The sequence below is a fragment of the Cervus canadensis genome, chromosome 7 (assembly GCF_019320065.1).
Source record: "Cervus canadensis isolate Bull #8, Minnesota chromosome 7, ASM1932006v1, whole genome shotgun sequence".
NCBI lineage: Eukaryota > Metazoa > Chordata > Mammalia > Artiodactyla > Cervidae > Cervus > Cervus canadensis.
Window position 1 is genome coordinate 16329035 of NC_057392.1, and position 21788 is coordinate 16350822.

The 21788-nt window shown below is 42.7% G+C and overlaps 1 protein-coding gene across 12 annotated transcripts in view; it reads right to left on the reverse strand.

Moving 5' to 3' along the window:
- Nucleotides 1-21788, reverse strand: part of NEK11 (NIMA related kinase 11) — a 275458-nt gene that overhangs the window by 81487 nt on the left and 172183 nt on the right. For all 12 annotated transcript variants that reach the window (XM_043474428.1, XM_043474425.1, XM_043474430.1 and 9 more), the window contains one exon: nucleotides 11386-11549. In XM_043474428.1, coding sequence (XP_043330363.1) covers nucleotides 11386-11549 — 164 coding nt within the window. The remainder of the gene's footprint in view (nucleotides 1-11385; nucleotides 11550-21788) is intronic.

Consider the following 21788-nt stretch of genomic DNA (forward strand, 5'->3'; position numbering starts at 1 on the left):
TTGCCAACAAAGGTCCATCTGGTCAAGGCTATGGTTTTTCCAGAGGTCATGTATGGATGTGAGAGTTGGACTGTGAGGAAAACTGAGCACCGAAGAATTGATGCTTTTGAACTGTGGTGTTGGAGAAGACTCTTGCGAGTCCCTTGGACTGCAAGGAGATCCAACCAGTTCATCCTAAAGGAGATCAGTCTTGGGTGTTCATTGGAAGGACTGATGCTGAAGCTGAAACTCCAGTACTTTGGCCACCTCATGCGAAGAGCTGACTCATTTGAAAAGACCCTGATGCTGGGAAGGACTGGGGGCAGGAGGAGAAGGGGATGACAGAGGATGAGATGGCTGGATGGCATCACCGACTCGATGGACATAAGTTTGAGTAAACTCCGGGAGTTGGTGATGGACAGGGAGGCCTAGCGTGCTGCGATTCATGGGGTCACAAAGAGTCGGATACGACTGAGCAACTGAACTGAACTGAACTGAGAGCTACACAGCATGTTACATTTTTATCTTTAGTTCTTAGAGGCAGCCCCAAATACTGTAGTTTGTATAGAGCCACATCTGCAAAGCTCAAACTGCAAACAAGCCCCCCAGCTCCTGAAACACAGGATGCCTCCGTCACTGCACTGGGGACAGCTGGATGTGACTGTCAGGGTGTCCACATTTCACGTGTTCCCCCCACATCATCAAAGCCTAACTGCACTGCCCCTTGTCAGTGTCAGCTTTGTGGCAAGTCAGCATCCGCGGTTGCTTTAGGGTTTCACAGACACGCATAGAAATTCATTACAGAACTACTCTTCAGATATTCTGGGTTACAGTTGAGAATGTAAAGAGTGGAGAGAAGAAACAAGAAAACAGGCCTGACAGAGTGGTGCCATGAAGCCCACCAGGACCGTGGGCAGCGGGGTTTTAAGGAGCTGGTTAGGAGGGTGCTCCCCTACTGCCTCGTCTCCAGAGTTCCAGCAGGTGGAGGGGGGCCTGCCCCCACCACTCCCCTCCCTCCCAACAGCTCACAAGCTTCGTCTCTTTACATGTCACAGCCCAAGAGTCCATGGGAGAAAGTCCTGCAGTTGGAGGAGGTTTACTGGAGCAGAAAGAGAAAGAATGTGCATGTTCCAAAAGGGGCCTCGAGGCACACACTCCCTCATTGCAGCTTCCTGTTTCTGACTCCAGTTCTAGCTTTCTTCCTATATAAACCCCACAGAGGAAGTGGGAACTTGGCCCTGTGTTTTGAACATAATTTTAAATCATCAGATGCTCCATTTTCACACATCCAAAGCTGGGTCCCCAGCATTTCCTCTTCGTCTCCTTTGCCAGCTTCTCCAGTAAGTGCTGGGCTCACCCAGAATGTCTACAGTGGATACAGGGTGCTTGCTGGTTTGAATTCCAGCTCTCCAGTACACTGAGTGACCTAGGAAATTGGTTATTCTTTCTACTTTAAGTTTCCTCATTTGGCAGATGGGATGAAAGATGTTACTTCTAGAAAGTGCTGGTGAGCACATGGGACAACGAAGCACATAAAGGACTTAGCGCGGTGCCAGGTGAGCTGAGGTGGCTGTTTATTATTCACTAAGACTCGTCGCTTCCTCTGATATGATGTGGACCCATGAGCTCCCAGATCAGCAGGTTAATGGAAGGACAGCACCTCCAACAACATCCCAGATGTGCCACACCCATTTTCTCCCAGACTGAACACCCAGATTCTTTCCAGATGTAAAACTTATTGAGAAAATAAAATCAGATTTCTCTGTGTAATTCAATCACAAAATAGTGGGTTGGACCTTTTGTTTGCAGGGGCTGTTTAGGAGGATTTTCATATTCTTTGCAGATTCTCTTATGGTCAGGGCCCCCCAGCTCTGATGGCAGAGGGGGACAGGAATTGGTGTGTGTGCAGGGGTGCAGGGAGGGGGTGGAGAGAAAAGTCCTGAAGGTGCCACTTCAAGTCAGTCAGCTCTGTGCAAACCAGCACACACCTCTATACCACTCTCACCCTGGCCTCAGGAACATGCAGCAGCCAAGCACCGTGCTGGCCACTGTGCCCTCACCCCCCACATACCTGTGCACCTCGGTGGCCATCAGCAAGGAGGTGGCAGAGGCTGCCAGCACCCTAGAAGGACCACACAGATCTGCCCTTCTGCGTGCTCTGTCGTAATGCATCTATCGCCTCCCGTTGCCCTCTGTGCTTTGGTGTCAGGGCTAGAGGGGTAGGTGTGACCTTGAACACAAGAGTGGGTCTAATTAAAAAGATGGAGGGACTACAGCCATCTGCAAAGCCTGCTGTGCTGCTTCCCGGCAAGAGCAAGGTTTTGCTGGCCCCCATCTGACCAGCAATGCGCTGTGCTTTACCCTGGACCAGAAATGGCAGAGACGGAAGGGGAGATGACTATGCTGATGAGGGCTGGAATGGGGTTGGGGTGGAAACTGTAACATCAGAGTCACTCCTTTCAGCAACATAAGCTGGGTCTGCAGAGGCCTGTTACTTGGAAGGAATGACACCTAAACTGTGATTTCACGAGCCTTCTGCAGGGCTGGCTGCTCCACCACCTGGGCCACAGGCCGGGGGATATTGATGGAAAGATGACTCAGCAGCAGGGCTGGCTGCTTCTCAGAACTGACTCCGACTGACGCAATTCAAGACAAAAAGTGACTCCTCCCATGCAAACAGTTCGATTAAGGAGCTCTGACTATGCAAAACAGGAGGCAAATTAGTCTTACCATTTGGACTCAAGAGTTCTGGCACCTTCTATAAAAAATTTAAAAAGAGTAGGAGGAGAGAAATCTGTATCCTACAATAGATGTGGGAAGCAGGTTCATTTTAGGTTTAATTTTCATAACTCAGCACTTTTCCTCAAACCGGGACAAACTTTGCCTTGTACACAGATCAGTAGTTCTCTTCAGTAAAGCGGCTCTCTGCGGAGGACCCTCTGCAGCAGCCCCTCGGCTCTCCTCTCCGCACGGTGGAGGAGCAGTTACTGTCATGCAGGAGACCGTCTAAGGACGGGCTACAGACAGGGGCAGAGAGTCCGCCTCTGCCTCTTACTAGCTGTGTGGCCCTGGAGAAGGTCCTTCACCTCATCAGGCCTCGGTTTCCTCTTATGCAAAGTGAGGAGAGCCCAACAGTGTCATCTTCCAAGGGACCTGAATTTTCAAGTCAGTGCTTCATACAATAATCAATTATAGACAAAATGCTTCCCAAAAAACCTAAACAGACATAGTGCATCAAGTACTAGACATAGAGTAAAGATTCTGGGAAACTTAGCTCTTATTATTATAATAATTATGTCTTGATTAAAGAAATGACTCCACTAGCAGAAGACACACTTAGAGGCACCTTCTCCCATAACAATCTGCTCCAGGAGCCCTCAGTGGACCATTCCAAGGTCATTCTTGCTTTTCCTAATGTTTCACTGTGCAGAGAGCATTTCAAAATCAGTGGAGGATTTGGTGAAAAAGTATTGAAGATTTCAGAAGTAGCTGAGAAATGGGCCGCTACAGCTTTCCATCTTAGCAAGAACAAACATCATGGTCCTAAGAGCTTTCCTCAAACAAGTGTCAGTGAAAGCCAGCCACTAAACAGCAGGGTCATTCCTGAGGGAGCTCTGTGTCACGTCATCATGGCCCATCTCGTGTCTGAATTACAGGGGGATTCAGGATACTGATTAGTGGTGGAGAGGGAAGCACTGGTCATGGCAGTAAGGGGAAGACAAGAGTCTACAAAAACACCACCAGTCTGCAGCCCTAAAACATGTCCATCAGGGCACATGAAACACTTTTCAGTGACAGGTCCCACAAATACTGTTGAGAACCTTGTTATGATGACAGCTATAAACTCCATTCCCTTGAGATCTGAGAGGCTAGTTCCAATTCAGTGACCACAGACTTCAGAGAGGAGCCATCAACAGCATGATAAGGGCTTGAGATAAAGGGGTTACTGATGCTCTGCTTATTGATGCAGAGAAACAACTGACAAATAGGTGCTTCACAAAATTGCTCTGGAGAAACTGCTGCTGAAAAGGTTGTCATGGGTGGCACAAGGGACCCTGCAATCAATCTCAGTGAAGCCTGTGGCTGTCTTTCTTTTTTAAAGCACTTCTTCCATCAAAATAGAAACCATGTGACTTCTGTTCCATCTGAAGTAAGAGAATATCAACTCTGACCTGATGACTCAAGTAAAAGACGTGGGTATGACGATCATCTAACTAGACCCTGGGTGCTCAGGTCAATGGCAAGACTAGGGAGCAGGGGAAGAGGTGGCTGGAGGCATCATCCAGTTCACAAAGCCAACAGTGACTGGGTCTCAGCCCAGATTTCTATAGCTGCAAATATGTGCTGCTAATAAAATGACCTAAAAAGAGAAGGGTAAGTACTCACCACAACACCATGCTCACAACCTTTGGGGAAGGGGAAACTATACTGAAGAACAAAGGGGGCTATAATTACCTGTCTCTAATACAAACTACTCAGTTAACATGTCTCCTCCTGCTAAGTCCATTCTATTCTGTCAAGGACATTTTAGGATGATATACTTTAGGACCTAGAAAAAAATGGCTAGAAAATGTGATGAAGCTGGGCCTAAAACATGGTTCCAACCCTTCCCAGCTGCATAGCCTTAGAAATTCAGTTTCCTCATCTGGAAAATTAGGGTAATAATAAGTACCCAACAGGGCTTTGTGAGACAAAACACCAACATGTATGTGAGCAGCCTTACAGAAGCCAATAATTATTTACAATCAGTCACAATCTATCATACCACAGGCTACTGAGGCATAGCCTAGAGAGCAAAATTACTGCCCAGTACTAATCACTGGCCCTAATGGGCTCAATAAAGGACAGAAAAGCTATGGACCTAACAGAAGTAGAAGATATTAAGAACAGGTGGCAAGAATACACAGAAGAACTATACAAAAAAGATCTTCATGACCCAGATAGTCACAAGGGTGTGATCACTCACCTAGAGCCAGACATCCTGGAATGCGAAGTCAAGTGGGCCTTAGGAAGCATCACTACAAACAAAGCTAGTGTAGGTGATGGAATTCCAGTTGAGCTATTTCAAATCCTAAAAGATGGCGCTGTAAAAGTGCTGCACTCAATACGTCAGCAAATTTGGAAAACTCAGCAGTGGCCACAGGACTGGAAAAGGTCAGTTTTCTTTCCAATCCCAAAGAAAGGAAATGCCAAAGAATGCTTAAACTACCGCACAATTGCACTCATCTCACACGCTAGTAAAGTAATGCTCAAAATTCTCCAAGCCAGGCTTCAGCAATATGTGAATCGTGAACTTCCAGATGTTCAAGCTGGATTTAGAAAAGGTAGAGGAACCAGAGATCAAATTGCCAACGTCTGCTGGATCATCAAAAAAGCAAGAGAGTTCCAGAAAAATATCTATTTCTGCTTTATTGACTATGCCAAAGCCTTTGACTGCATGGATCACAATAAACTGTGGAAAATTCTGAAAGAGATGGGAATACCAGACCATCTGACCTGCCTCTTCAGAAATCTGTATGCAGGTCAGGAAGCAACAGTTAGAACTGGACATGAAACAACAGACTGGTTCCAAATCAGGAAAGAAGTTCATGAAGGCTGTATATTGTCACTCTGCTTATTTAACTTATATGCAGAGTACATCCTGAGAAACGCTGGGCTGGGAGAAGCACAAGCTGGAATCAAGACTGCCGGGAGAAATATCAATAACCCCAGATATGCAGATGACACCACCCTTATGGCAGAAAGTGAGGAAGAACTAAAGAGCCTCTTGACGAAAGTGAAAGAGGAGAGTGAAAAAGTTGGCTTAAAGCTCAACATTCAGAAAACTAAGACAATGGCATCTGGTCCCATCACTTCATGGCAAATAGATGGGGAAACAGTGGAAACAGTGTCAGACTTTATTTTTTGGGGCTCCAAAATAACTGCAGATGGTGATTGCAGACATGAAATTAAAAGATGTTTCCTCCTTGGAAAGAAAGTTATGACCAACCTAGACAGCATATTAAAACACAGAGACATTACTTTGTCAACAAAGGTCCATCTAGTCAAGCCTATGGTTTTTCCAGTGGTCATGTATGAGTGTGAGAGTTGGACTATAAAGAAAGCTGAGTGTTGAAGAATTGATGGTTTTTATCAATTCTGATAGATACAATGATATTAAGTGAGTAACAGTTACATAATCACAATAGTAAAAGACACTTATCAATTTTCAAAATCAGTTCAGTTCAGTCGCTCAGTCATGTCCGACTCTTTGCAACTCCATGAACTGAAGTAAGCCAGGCTTCTCAGTCCATCATCAACTCTCAGAGCTCGCTCAAACTCATGTCCGTTGAGTCGGTGATGCCATCCAACCATCTCATCCTCTGTTGTTCCCTTCTCCTGCCTTCAATCTTTCCTAGCATCAGGGTCCTTTCAAATGAGTCAGTCTTCGCATAAGGTGGCCAAAGTATTGGAGTTTCAGCTTCAACGTCAGTCCTTCCAATGAATATTCAGGACTGATTTCCTTTAGGATGGACTAGTTGGATCTCCTTGCAGTCCAGGGGACTCTCAAGAGTCTTCTCCAACACCATAGTTCAAAAGCATCAATTCATTGGTGTTCAGCTTTCTTTATGGTCCAATTCTCACATCCATACATGATTACTGGAAAACTACTAGAAACCACATTTGTTGGCAAAGTAATGTCTCTGCATTTTAATATGCTGTCTAGGTTGGTCAAGACGTTTCTTCCAAGGAGCAAGCATCTTTTAATTTCATGGCTGCAGTCACTATCTGTAGATTTTGGATCCCCAAAAAATAAAGTCTCTCACTGTTTCTGTTGTTTCCCCATCTATTTGTCATGAAGTGATGGGACCAGATGCCATGATCTTAGTTTTCTGAATGTTGAGCTTTAAGCTAACTTTATCACTCTCCTCTTTCATTTTACCAAGAGGCTCTTTAGTTCTTCTTCAATTTCTGCCATAAGGGTGGTGTCATCTGCATATCTAAGTTTATTGATATTTCTCCCGGCAATCTTGATTCCAGCTTGTGTTTCATCCAGCCTGGCATTTCACACGATGTACTCTGCATATAAGTTTAATAAGGAGGGTGAAATATACAGCCTTGACGTACTCCTTTCCCAATTTGGAACCAGTCTGTTGTTCCATGTCCAGTTCTAACTGTTGTTTCTTGACCTGCATACAGATTTCTCAGGAGGCTGGTAAGGTGGTTGGTATTCCCATCTCTTTGAGAATTTTACACACTTTGTTGTGATCCACACAGATTGTGATTTCACAATCAATAGGGAAAGAAACAATAAAAGATAATTACAATTGCAAGCCATAATGGGAACATGATTAGCTTAACAATATAAAATAATTACATTCAATTTGGGGGTGTCAAGCAGAGTGATGTGGTCCATGGAAGTGCATACATGCACATGTTTTCATCCACGCAGCCAGTCTATGTCTTTTGGTAGGTGCATTTAATCCATTTACATTTAAGGCAGTTATCTATATATATGACCCTACCACCATTTTCTTAACTGTTTTGAGTTTATTTTCTGTATGGCTTTCTCTTCTCTTGTCTTTCTTCCTAGAGAAGTCCCTTTAGTATTTGTTGTACTGCTGGTTTGGTGCCGCTGAATTCTCTTAACTTTTGCTTGTTTGGAAAGCTTTTGATGTCTCCATCAGATCTGAAGGACAGTCTTACTGGGTAGAGTATTCTAGGTTGTAGGTTCTTTCCTTTCATCACTTTAAATGTATCATGCCATTCCTTTCTGGTTTATACAGTTTCTGTTGAAAAATCAGCTGATAGCCTAATGAGAGTTCCTGTGTATGTTATTTGTCATTTTTCCCTTCTCTGTCTTTTTGTCAGTTTTATTACTGTGTCTTGGTGTGTTCCTCCTTGGGTTTATCCTGCCTGAGACTCTCTGAGCTTCCTGGACTTGGTTGACTATTTCCTTTCCCATATTAAGGAATTTTTCAGCTATTATCTCTTCAAATATTTTCTCAGGTCCTTGCTCTTTTCCTTCTCTTTCTGGGACCCCTATAATGCAAATGTTGGTGTGTTTAATGCTACCCCAGGCGTCTCTTAGGCTGTCTTTATTCTTTTTCCTTCTTTTTTCTACACTCTGTTCTGTGGCAGTGACTTCCACCATCTTGTCCTCCAAGGTCATTTATCCATTCTTCTGCCTCAGTTATTCTGCTATGGATTCCTTCCAGTGTATTATTCATCTCTGTTTGTTCTTTAGTTCTTCTAGATCTTCGATAAACATTTCTTGCTTGTTCTCAATCTTTGCTTCCATTCTTTTCCTGAGATCCTGAATCATCTTCACTATCATTATCTGAATTCTTTTTCTGAAAGGCTGCCTATCTCCACTTCATTTAGTTGTTTTTCTGGGTTGTTTTTATCTTGTTCCTTCTTCTGGGACATAACTTTCTGCTTTTTCATCATGATTAACTTTCTGGGATATGGTTTTTGTTTTAACCACTATGAGACTGTGCTTCTTCTTGCTTCTTCTATCTGCCCTCTGATGGATGAGGCTAAGAGGCTTGTGTATGTTTCTTTTCTTTTTTATTTATTTATTTATTTATTTTTTCAGTAGGTTTTGTCATACATTGACATGAATCAGCAATAGATTTACACATATTCCCCATCCCGATCCCCCCTCCCACCTCCCTCTCCACCCGATTCCTCTGGGTCTTCCCAGTGCACCAGGCCCGAGCACTTGTCTCATGCATCCCACCTGGGCTGGTGACCTGTTTCACCATAGATAATATACATGCTGTTCTTTCGCAACATCCCACCCTCACCTTCTCCCACAGAGTTCAAAAGTCTGTTCTGTACTTCTGTGTCTCTTTTTCTGTTTTGCATATAGGGTTGTCGTTACCATCTTTGTAAATTCCATATATATGTGTTAGTATGCTGTAATGTTCTTTATCTTTCTGGCTTACTTCACTCTGTATAATGGGCTCCAGTTTCATCCATCTCATTAGAACTGGTTGTTTCTTGATGGGAGGGACTGGTGATGGGAAAACTGGGTCTTGCTCTGGTGGGCAGGGCTTTGCTGAGTTAAGCTTTAATCCAATTATCTGCTGATGGGTGGGGTTGTACTCCCTCCTTAGTAGTTGTTTGACCTGAGGTGACCCAGCCCTGGGGTCTACAGGCTGTATGGTAGGATTAATGGTGAATTCCAAGAGGGTTTATGCCAAGGGGGACCTTCCAGCGCCCCCATCCCTGTGGTAAGCCCATACAGACTCATGTCTCCATAGAAAGCCCTCTAACACTAGCAGGTAGTTTTGGTTCAGTCTCCTGTGGGGTCACTGCTCCTCTCCTCTGGGTCTTGGTGCATGCAAAATTTTGTTTGTGCCTTCCAAGACTAGAGTGTCTGTTTCCCTCAGTCCTCTGGAAGGCCAATAATCAAATCCCACTGGCTCTCAAAGCCAAATTCCCTGGGGATTCCCAGTCCCTTTGTATTATCCCCAGGCTGGTAGGCCTGACGTGGGGTTCAGAACTTTCACAATAGTGGGAGAACTTCTTTGGTATTATTGTTCTCCAGTTTGTGGGTAACCCAACAAACGGGTATGGGATTTGATTTTATTGTGATAGAGCCCTTCATGTCTTGCTGTCTCACTGCAGCTTCTTCTTTGTCTTTGGACATGGGGTATCTCTTTTTGTTAGATTCCAGTGTCCTGCTGTTGATGGTTGTTCAACAGCTAGTTTCAATTTTGGTGCTCTCTCAGGAGGAGATGAGCGCATTTTCTTCTACTCCACCATCTTTAACCGGACTCTGGAAGGCAGATTGTTAACCACTGGACCACGAGGGAAGTACCATAAACTCTCACTTTAGAATTAAGGAGTTTTGGAAGTATCATTAAAAAAAAAACACAAAATGGCTATATAGCTTTATCTTAATAACAGCTAATATCTCATTATTAATTACTTCATTAGATTGGGAAACCAAGGCACAGTGGGGTTTAGTGACTTGCACAAGGTCACATGATCTGCAAGTGACTCCTCTGGTTTTCTGAAATGGGTTTTATTTTATTGAAAATATTTTAAAGTAATAATGTTAGTAGCTAAACTTTTACCACTTGATGCTTTGGACAGAAACAGAAGATGTGTTTTGCATATTGTGTGCTTTGCAACCACAAGCACAGAATGAAGCTTCTGTAATAATGTAACAATATTAGTCTCTGCTGTTTAGGATGGAGGCACAGAAGTAGAGCTTATATTTTCAGTTTGTGGTAGGAGGTGCTTCTGTTTACAAGTTCACTGGAGAAAACAGGGAAATGGTGTAAGGGAAGTGTTTTTATTTTGGTATGCTGAATCCTCACTGTCCGGACTCTGTTTTTCTCAATGTTTATTTGTTTCTCTCTTCATGTATTTATCTCTTAATTTCTCTCTCTCATCCTTTCTCTTTTTTCCCTTTCTCTGCTCAGCTCTATACCACTCCCTTCTATCCCCTTCTCCCTGCCTCTTTCTTTTTCTTAGGGAGAACTTGAGAACATTTCTTACTGGATTTATTCATTGAGTATTATGATGAATTGCCTAGTCTTCATTAAAAAGGACTGAATGGATTTTGGACAACCTTCAGTTAATCCCCCTGAATTAAGTCTCCATTAACACAGATGCCCTTTGACTGACTGTTATCTTACTAGCTTAATGTTTTCAGTTAGTAAAAAGCTTCTGTACCTATGAAAGTTTAGGACTAGGAAGATTATCAGATTATGGCCTAGGAAGAAAATCAAGTATAAACTGAATAAATTGCCCAGAGTCACCAGCTTTTTGTTCACACAACTCTTGCTTTTCCTCTCTCCTGCAGGCAACCAACAGTGAAATCACATGCAGGGCTGTCTCTTGGTGTATGACCCACATGAAGCTACTATTGTTATTGTTACAGAATCTGTGACAAGGTCGTGGACTCAGAGATTCCAGCACTGTATGTAAGGGGGGAGCTTCAAGGGCTGGAGTGGCTAGGAAGACCATCTCCTAAGCCCAAGATCTCTGGACCTCAACCCCAGAACTAATTAATGCACCAGGACATGACTCACAAATCTGACTACCAGGCAGAACAGTATAATTTTAAATATCCTCTTCTCTCTTCTAAAGAGACACATGGAATGTTTATTCGGCAGCTATGTGTGGGGTGCTCCTCAGTGTATAAACAGTGTAGTGTGTATCATCCTCCCACCTGAATCAGTACTGAGTGCTCCAGCCCTTCCCTCATCAATATATCCAGATTCTCACAATCCCATGGGGCCCTGCCTGCCCCTGGGCCTTGGAAATCAAGACACATCATGTAGAGCCTGTATAACAAACCTTGGTTCTCCTACTTGGGTTCTAAGACTCCCTTGACTCTTCCTGGGAAGGCACAGCCTGGTCAGCACCTTGGACAGCCCCACTGCTTCTGCCGGCAGCAACGTTTACCTGTTGGTTTGTCCTGTAAACAGGCTGGGGTCCTTCATCCTCAACCTCTTCATCCCTGACTGAGAATACTGTTTTTTCTTCCTCACTCTCCTCACTTTCTTCAGAAAAGGAATCAAATACATCAACATAATACTCTTCAGCCACAAGCGGGTCTTCTGGGATCTCTGAAATAAAGAATAAGCAAAAATCAGGTCCCGTTGGTCATTAAAATTATAATGAGTCTAGGACCCCCATGTTTTCCCAGAGATATGTATTCTGTTAAACTAACAAAGCTTTCATAAAGTGCAGAGTGGAATCTTAGCTTCCTGAATGCACCTAGTAGAATGTAATAAATACTCAGCAGTTAAACCAGTGGAGGAAAGGAGGGATGGCTCTATTTGCAACCACTTTTTGAAACTGTAAGAATAAAACCATGAAACAAGAAGAAATGACCCCTTCTAAAGTCTTTACATTCAGAGGCATGAATCATTATTACAAATAAGGGGATTTAGGACCAAAAGCAAACAAAGTAAGATGCCTTGGCGACCAGACTCTACTATCCACATAAAGTTATTGTGGACACAGTGAAGGGGACAAATATAAGCATTCTTCCTGGGAATTTCTTCTTTTAAATAAAATACTAGTAGGGAGATCAGGCAAGAGGGATAGAATATATGGGAATGACATTATTGGCAAGCTGAGGAAAATGTTAAAATTCTAAGGCTATGAAGGTTTTTGAGATGTAGTTCACACTAAGATTCTACTTACTCACATGAATATTAAGCATTTCTTAAAAAACAAACAACAACAACAACAAAAAAAACACAAGGAAAGGCCACCCAGTTAAGCTGTTGCCAGGAAGTGCTACCTAAGTTACTCGAAGCAATATTATTACCAACTAGAAATATTGTTGCTGCTGTTCAGTTGCTAAGTCATGTTTGACTCTTCGTAACCCCATGGACTGCCGCCCGCCTGGTGCCTCTGTCCGTGGGATTTCCCAGGCAAGAAAACTGGAGTGGGTTGCCGTTTCCTTCTCCAGGGGATCTTCCTGATCCAAGGATCAAACCTGTGTCTCCTGCACTGGCAGGTGGATTCTTTACCACTGAGCCACCAGGAAAGTCCGGTTGGTGCTTATAATGGTCTTCAACCAAGAAAGGCTAAGAATGGATTTGTTGGTCCATTCAAAATCCAAGATCCCAAAAAAGCACAGTGATATCAATTCCAATTTGCTAATGGGAGCCTAGAAATAAGAAATATCCTTGGGGAAGGGAGAAAGTTAAATAATGGTACTCTCTCTACCTTATTAAAACCATGGCATTTAGGCTTTGTACACATTAGTTGTTGTTGTTCAGTCGCTCAGCTGTGTCTGCCTCTTTGTGACCCTTTGGACTGCAGCACACCAGGCTTCTCTGTCCTTCACCATCTCCCAAAACTTGCTCATTCTCATGTCCATTGAGTCGGTGATGCCACCCAACCATCTCATCCTCTGTCATCCCCTTCTCCTCCTACCTTCAATCTTTCCCAGCATCAGGGTCTCTTCTAATGGGTTAGCTCTTCACATCAGGCAGCCAAAGTACTGGAGTTTCAGCTTCAGCATCAGTCCTTCCAATGAATATTCAGGACTGATCTCCTTTAGGATTGACTGGTTTGATCTCCTTGCAGTCCAAGGGACTCTCAAGAGTCTTCTCCAACACCACAGTTCAAAAGCATCAATTCTTTCATGCTCAGCCTTGTTTATGGTCCAACTCTCACATCCATACATGACTACTAGAAAAACCATAGCTTTGACTATACGGATGTTTGTTGGTAATGTAATGTCTCTGCTATTTAATACGCTGTCTAGGTTTGTCATAACTTTTCTTCCAAGGAGCAAGCATCTTTGAATTTCATGACCGCAGTCACCATCTTCAGTGATTCTGGAGCCCAGGAAAATAAAGTCTGTCACTGTTTCCATTGTTTCCCCAACTATTTGCCATGAAGTGATGGGACCAGATGCCATGATCTTAGGTTTTTGAATGTTGAGTTTTAGGCCAGCTTTTTCACTCTGCTCTTTCACCTTCATCTTTAGTTCTTCTTCACTTTCTACCATAAGGAGGAGAAACGGGGGTTGCAGAGTTGGACATGACTGTGTGACTGAACTGACTGACTTATAAACAAAATTATCCTTCTAAACTGTGAACCAGAGCACTGGTTTTCATCCCACTGTTGCTATTTTATGTCTAGTGCATGTGTGCTAAGTCATGTCCAACTCTTTGAGACCCCATGGACTGCAGCCTGCCAGGCTCCTCTGTCCATGGAATTTTCCCAGTAAGAATACTGGTGTGCATTGCTGTTTCCTATTCCAGGGGATCTTCTTGGCTCAGTGATCGAACCAGCATCTCTCATGTCTCCTGCATTGGCAGAGGAATTCTTTACCACTGGTGCCACCTGAGTCTATTATTTTATGTGGGGAAAATATGGAATTTGGGGTTAGAGAATCAAGGTTTGAATCTAGCTCTGCCACCTCTTAAATGAGAAACTTGAGTGAGGGATTTGAACTTACTGAGCTTTATTTTTTTCTAGTGAAGCAGACAAAAGGTAATCTAACAGGGTAGCTATTCAGTAACATGATGCTTATGAAAGCATCTGTGTATAGGGAAACTTTATCAAGTGTTCCATCAATTTCCACATCTGTAAAAATGAACTTTTCATCAACTGATTCCAAAATCCCTTGAAAGTAAAATACTTAGTGGATGTACAAAGCCCTGACAATTGAATGTTTTAAAATCTTTGCTATCTATGATTTTGCATAGAACACAAGAGGCAGTACTATGGAATTAAAACTGGCCAGCTCAAAACAAGAATTATTAATACACATATTCAAAAATGCCTTTGCCAATTCTTTAGGAAACTCACACTTTCTCTCAGAACTCCAACACAGTCTGTTCTCCCCTCCGATCACCTATTATCAGTTGAGCAGCAGATGAAACAGAGTATTTGTACACAGGGGCCATGTTTTATAAAAATCTTTATTTGACTCATACTCAGAATGACAAAAGTATCACAGCAAGAGAAGTATATGAAAACCAAAATCTACCAAGAGGACAATTCAGGTCTCCAGTTTCATCTTCAAGCAGGGGCATGTACTCGGTGAGTAGACTTCCTGCCTCTCTTTCCCACCACCCTCAGCCTCTCCCTGGGTCTCTGTGTCTCTTCCACAGAGATGTCCATTCTCTGTCGTCCCACTTCCTCCCGTGTCCTCTCCCTGAGTCTGTCTATGACAGTTATCCATTCACTGACTCACTCATATTTTCTCCCTCTGTTTCTCTATCCCCCACACCCCACTTTCAGGAAAGAATATTTGCTTTCAAGATTGACTCTGAAAGAGTAAGACATATCATTTACATTGTTGCCCAGGGTATGGAAATGTGCTTGGATTTGTGTTTATATAAAAACATCTTTATAGTTGAAACAAAAGCTTCATGCATCAATATTTACCCATACTACAAATGACACACTCTGGCATTTTGCATACTATTCAATGATTTCTCTCTCTTTTTTTTTTTTTTCTTTTAATGCTAGTTGCAACTTGCTAAACTGATTTCTCAACCCAGAATTTGAAAAACACTGGTTTAGAATGCTGACTTTGGCATCAAAAAGACCCACATTTAAATTGAGGCTCTTAATGCTGGGTGTTATGTAAACTTCCTGCCATTCAGTTTTCTCATCTGTAGAGTGGGGATGGTAGCACTCATCTCATTGAATCATTGTGAACATTACATAGTATGATGCAGCTATTAATGCACACGGTATGTGTCCAGGAAATGTGAGCTACTGACATTTAACATAAAACTCTGTAGTTTTGTCTGTAATGCTCAACACCAGGAAGAAAATAAATATCAGGCAATCACAAATGGATGTCAAGTTAAAAATTTTAACAATATTTTAAATAGAATCACTTCTCAAAATCCACACAGTACCCAACTCCAAAGGCAGTAAGGAGTGGCTCCTCCCACTGCCCTTCTGACTGCTGGACTCCAGAGGGACCCCGGGGAATTTTACACCCTCCTCTCCTCCCATCACCTTCCTGTCTCTGGTTCCATCCTGGCTCTTCCAGGCAGCACAGAGGGAACCTCTACGACAGGGGTGAACAAACTTGCTCTGTAAAGGGCTTGACAGAAAAAGTGTTAGGTTTTGCAGGGTATACAGTCCCTGTCACAACTTACCCAACTCTTTGTAGTGTGAAAGCAGACATAGACAATACATAAATGCATGAGCATGTGTGTTCCATTGGCTGTGAACTTTATTTAGAAAAGCAGGTGGCAGCCGGATCACACCACAGCCCCACCCCACAGACAAGGGTTTCTCTTACTGAACATCGAGCCCTTCCCATAACATGGCTCCCTGCGCACAGTCAGTCCCTTTCTCTCTCCGTCAAGCATCCCCTCCCAGGGAGAAGAGGGGGGAAGAAATGGACAGGTGTCCAAGTCATGAAATAGACCAGGATGAACCCATCACCAGTGTTTCTTACTCAAATACCACTAACTTGGTGAGGCTCAGAAAAGGGTGCATTTCAAATGGAAAAATTGGAAGAAAGAAGTCAGCTCATGCTGTTTGTCAAATTGTGTGTTTTTCAGACACTGGTCCAGTGTGAAGCCTTGTTAGGCGAAGGCTCATTTCTGCTGTCATGGAGGGGAAAATGGTCTGAGATAAATAGCTTTCATTTTCTCATACCCTGAAGTCAGCCTCCTGATAGATGCTTGGGAGCAGCATCCAGATTTCCACTACACTGGGCGGTGGTGACAGATACATTTACACAGGAATCTAACAATGGCTGCCTGAGCTTGGACACAGTTGTTGCAAATCCATGCTGGAGAAAAAGAGAGACAGTTAACCTGTCCTGGGAAAAGGCTGCTCTTTGTCAGACCCTTCAACAGAGACCCTAATAAAGCCCTTCCTCTAAGACTTAAGTGAGCAGCAGGACCACCTGCAGGGCTTGTTAAAACATGTACCGCTGCGCCTCACATAGAGCCCTGATCCAGCAGGTCAGGGGGGAGGCCTGGAAACGTGCATTTCTGACAAGTTCCAGGGGGATGCTGGTGCTGCTGGCCTGAGGGCCACAATGTGAAAACTTCTGCTCCAGGATGTGACTAGTTCAAACAAAAGTACTAGCATATACTATTATAGAAGCACCATAATAAAATGCGTAAGGCTTTATAATATCTCCACATCTTACAACATTTATATGTTACAGACAATTAACGAAGAAATAAACTTTACTTTTGTTGTTGCTACTGTTCAGCCACTAAGTGTGTCTGGTTCTTTTGCAACACCATGGTCTATAGCCCGCCAGGCTCCACTGTCCATGGGATTTCCCAGGCAAGAATACTGGAGTGGGTTGCCATTTCCTTCTCCAGGGGATCTGAGCTCAAATCGTCCTGATGTTAGTTGTCTCACTACTCACAATCTCTATAGAGTTATAGAGGCCTATTCCCATTTTAATGATGGGGAATAACAAAACCATGAATTAGCAGGCCAGAGTCACAGCACTTCATAGATTGTTTTTAAACACACATTCGTATCCATTATTCTACTTTATCACTGCAACAGTGATTCAACTTAGACCAGGACAACCTTTTTATCTCAATTTTTAGATAAGGTGAGAGACAGGCTAATAACCAACCACATGTCACACAGCTGAATACATGGCAGAAGAGAATGTAAATTACCTGAATCCTGTCTTTATTCCACTGCATTAGTGCTATTTTATGGTTGCTGTTGTTCAGTCACTCAGCCATGTTCGATTCTCTGTGACCCCATGGACTGCAGTATATCATCCTTCCCTGTCTTTCACTATCTCCAGTAGTTTCCTCAAATTCTTGTCCATTGAGTCGATGATGCCATCCAACCATATTATCCTCTCTCATCCCCTTCTCATGTCCTCAGTCTTTCCCAGCATCAGGGTCTTTTCCAGTGAGTCAGCTCTTTGCATCAGGTGGCCAAAGTATTGGAGCTTCAGCTTCAGCATCAGTCCTTCCAATGAATATTCAGGATTGATTTCCTTTAGGACTGACTGGTTTGATCTCCTTGCAGTCCAAGGGACTCTCAAGAGTCTTCTCCAACACCACAGTTCAAAAAGCATCAATTCTCAGCCTTTTTAATGGTCTCTCACATCCGAACATGACTACTGAAAAAACATAGCTTTGACTAGACGGATGTTTGTCAGCAAAGTGATGTCTCTAGGCTGTCATAGCTTTTCTTCCAAAGACTAAGCGTCTTTTAATTTCATGGCTGCAGTCACCATCCATGGTGATTTCAGAGCCCAAGAAAATAAAGTCTGTCACTGTTTCCCTTGTTTCCCCATCTATTTGCTATGAAGTGATGGGACCAGATGCCATGGTATTGGTTTTTTGAATGTTGGGTTTTAAGTCAAATTTTTCACTTTCTTCCTTCACCTTCATCAAGAAGCTTTTTAGTTCCTCTTCACTTTCTGCCATTAGGGTGGTGTCATCTGCATATCTGAGGTTATCAGTATTTCTCCCAGCAGTCTTCATACCAGCTTGTGATTGATCCAGCTCAACATTTCACATGATGTACTCTGCATATAAGTTAAATAAGGAGGGTGACAATATATAGCTTTGACATACTCCTTTCTCAATTTTGAACCAGTCCGTTGTTCCATATCCGGTTTTAACTGCTGTTTCTCGATCTGCCACAGGTTTCTCAGGTGGCAGGCAAGGTAGTCTGGTATTCCCAACTCTTTAAGAATTTTCCAGTTTGTTGTGATCCACACAATCAAAGGCTTTAGTGTAGTTAATGAAGCAGAAGTAGATGTTTTTCTGGAATTCACTTGCTTTATCTATGATCCAATGGATGTTGGCAATTTGATCTCTTGTTCCTCTGCCTTTTCTAAATCCAGAGCTTATACATCTAGAATTTCTTGGACCTTGTACTGCTGAAGCCTAGCTTGAAGGATTTTGAGCATTACCTTGTTAGCATGTGAAATGAGCACAGTTGTGTGGCAGTTAGAACATTCTTTGGCATTGCCCTTCTTTGAGATTGGAATGAAAACTGACCTTTTCCAGTCATATGGCCACTGCTGAGTTTTCCAAATCTGCTGTCATATCACATGCAGCACTTTAACAGCATCATCTTTCAGGATTTGAAATAACTCAGCTGGATTTCCATCACCTCCACTAACTTTGTTCATGGTAAGGCTTCCTAAGGCCCACTTGACTTCACACTCCAGGATGTCTGGCTCTAGGTGGGTGACACCACCATTATGGTTATCTACATCATTAAGGCCTTTCTGTACAGTTCTTCTGTGTCTTCTTGCCACCTCTTCTTAATCTCTTTTGTTTTTGCTAGGTCCTTACCATTTCTGTCCTTTATCGTGCCCATCTTTTCATGAAATATCCCCTTGGTATCTCTAATTTTCTTGCAGAGATCTCTACTCTCTCCCATTCTATTGCTTTCCTCTATCTATTTGCATCAAAAAATGGAGAAGCCCTATACAGTAAGCAAAACAAGACCAGGAGCTGACTCCGGGTCAGATCATGAGCTCCTTATTGCAAAGTTAAGACTTAAATGGAAGGAAGTAGAGAAAACTACTAAGCCATTCAGGTATGACCTAAATCAAATCCCTTATTAAACAGTGGAAATGACAAATAGATTCAAGGGCTTAGATCTGATAGACAGAGTGCCTGAAGAACTATGAACAGAGGTCTGCAACATTGTACAGGAGGCGGTGACCAAAATCATCCCAAGAAAAAAGAAACACAACAAGGCAAAATGGTTGTCTGAGGAAGCCTTACAAATAGTTGAGAAAAGAAGAGAAGCAAAAGGCAAAGGAGAAAGGAAAAGATATACCTAACTGAATGCAGAGTTCCAAAGGATAGCAAGGAGAGATAAGAAAGCCTTCTTAAGTGAACAAGACAAAGAAATTTTATGATTAGCTAGGAATTTTCATCTACTTATGACACTATTTTCATCATTATTTTCATGTTTCCATCATTATTTATAAAATTTAAATGTCATAAATAATAATTGTGATTATCTTCCTCAAAACTCTTAAAAGTGTCATACAACAAGGGATAGACCTTTGACTTAATGAAATAGAAAACTGAAGCACAGTCATTCTGGTAAATTATCTGAAGGGAGCTAGGACTATTGAATGCCAGGGGCCCTCACTCAGTCTCAATCCCACTGTTACTCAGTCCAACTCTGTCTCAGATGTGTTCAAGGTGGACTGTGGGTCAGGATCACCTGGAGGCCTTTGTAAAACAGATTCTTGGCCCCAAAGCCCACTGATTCAGATTTAGCTGCTCTGAGGTGGGGCCTGAACTCTACACAAAGATGCTGCAACATACTCTGAGAACTACTGCTCTATCTTTTGGACCTTCAAGGAGAAAATGACATACAACTGTTTAAAGATAAATTCCCCAACACTTTGTCTATTATTGCACCAGCACTTTAAACTTCTAAAATGATCAAGAATGTATTAAAGGATTTTGTAAAGAGCCAATAAGGTAAGAACTTTGCTTAAAGGCAAAACCAAATTTCCTTTAAAGGAACTTAGTTATGTGGGAGGAATTTCTCAGCCTGTGAGCTCACCACTACTCTAAATGATTCTAACCATCCAATACATATGATTTGAGCAAATGTGGGGAGCAAGCTTAGCACAATGGTTCTCAAAAGCATGTCCTAGAAGAGAAATAATAGCAGCATTGCCCAGGATCTTATTAAAAACGCAGATTCTCGGACCTCCCAGACCTACTGGATCAGAAACTGCAGTGAGGGTCCAGCAATTCACACTTCAACAAGTCCTCCAGAGGATCCCGACACACATTTAAATTTAAAAACCACTAATTTAGCACAATGTAGATAGTAAACTCCCACAGGGCAGGAGTTGTGCTCATCTTTTTCTTCATGGCATCTCAAATCCAAAAGCAGACATTCAAACTTCTTGTTGAAGAAGTGAATGCCTACATCTCTAAGAGATGAGAACTTTCAAACTACCACACAGTATCTCCTGCAAAGAATTTTCCGATGTTTATTTTAGGGAGGGTCAGCAGAAGGGAGGAGGAAGATCAGTAAAAGATAAGGAATTATTTTTCCCCTGAAAGACCTACTCTTTCCCAGTTTCTCACATCTTCTGACCTTATATCTCAGATGGAGTCATAACTCCAAACAGTAAAGTATGTCTTCCTCATACTACCATCTCCAGCTATATTCCACAGGCCTGCAAGTTTGAGGACTCAGTTTAATAGTGCCCAGCCTGTGATAGCACTCACGTTAGACAGTGGCTTCCGTCAGGTGCCCCAGATGCTGCTCCAGCTGCAAGAACGCCCTGACTCTCTCTGCATGTCTAACAATACTGTCAGAACTGATTAATGTCTGAGGACCGAATGACTTGTGATTTTGGAAATCCAACATTTAAAATGCATTTTTAATTGCACTTTTCTGCCTCTTCTCTAAGGAAGTCAACAATATCCACAAGACAATTTTTATGATGTTTTTGCTATATCCTGTAATCAGGGGGTATGTGTGGTGGGGGAGAATCTCTTCTTAAAAAGAGGATTATCTGTATTTTAGCTACAGTGAGGCAAGTTGGGGTCTTGGTAGCAGGCAGCTGCCCAGAGATACCCTTCTTTATTTTTCCTTTCTTTCCTAATTTTCTGAAGGAGGTAATGGCTTTATTATACTGAGCCAGAAAATACTGAGCCAAGTTATAATAAACACAAGCCATGATCTACTGTTAGATCATGATGTGGCCTCTCCAAAGACCAAGTTCAATGCCGGTGCTCAGAATGACATCATAATTACACTGACAAGGCAGATCTCAGAATTTCTTATTTCCCTAAAACAGCCTGTGTGGATATGAAAAAGATTGCCCTAATTCATTTTTAAATAGAAAACATTTTAAATAAAGACATCATTTCACATGTAGGGAAAACCTGAGGTTAATGTGCTACAACATTCTCAAACAACAGGGTAAAAGACAACACTTTTAGACGGCACTTAGATACAGACATTGTCTATGCTGAGCTGGCTAGGTTTCCCCAAGGAGCTCCATCTCATGTAAGGTGGGCACAAATTAGGGTAAAAAAGACAGAAATGGAGCCCAAGTTAACTGGTAATATCTGCAGCTTCTGAGAAAGACTGCAGAATAGTGATCAGGAGGATTAGCTCAGAGACTCAAGTTCAACTCTGCTGTTTATTGACTGTATCACCTTGGGCACCCACTTCACCCCAGTGGCCACAGTTTCCTGACTTGTAAGTGGGTGTGGTGAATGCTACTGATGTTCCATTCCACCCAAAGCTCCTTAACAAACACACTCCACCTGCGAGTGTTGGCCTGCTCATCCTCCAGATGCTGAGTTATGGTCTGCTAGGTTTGTCACGAAAGAATGCTTAAACAACAGAAATGTATTTTCTCATAGTTC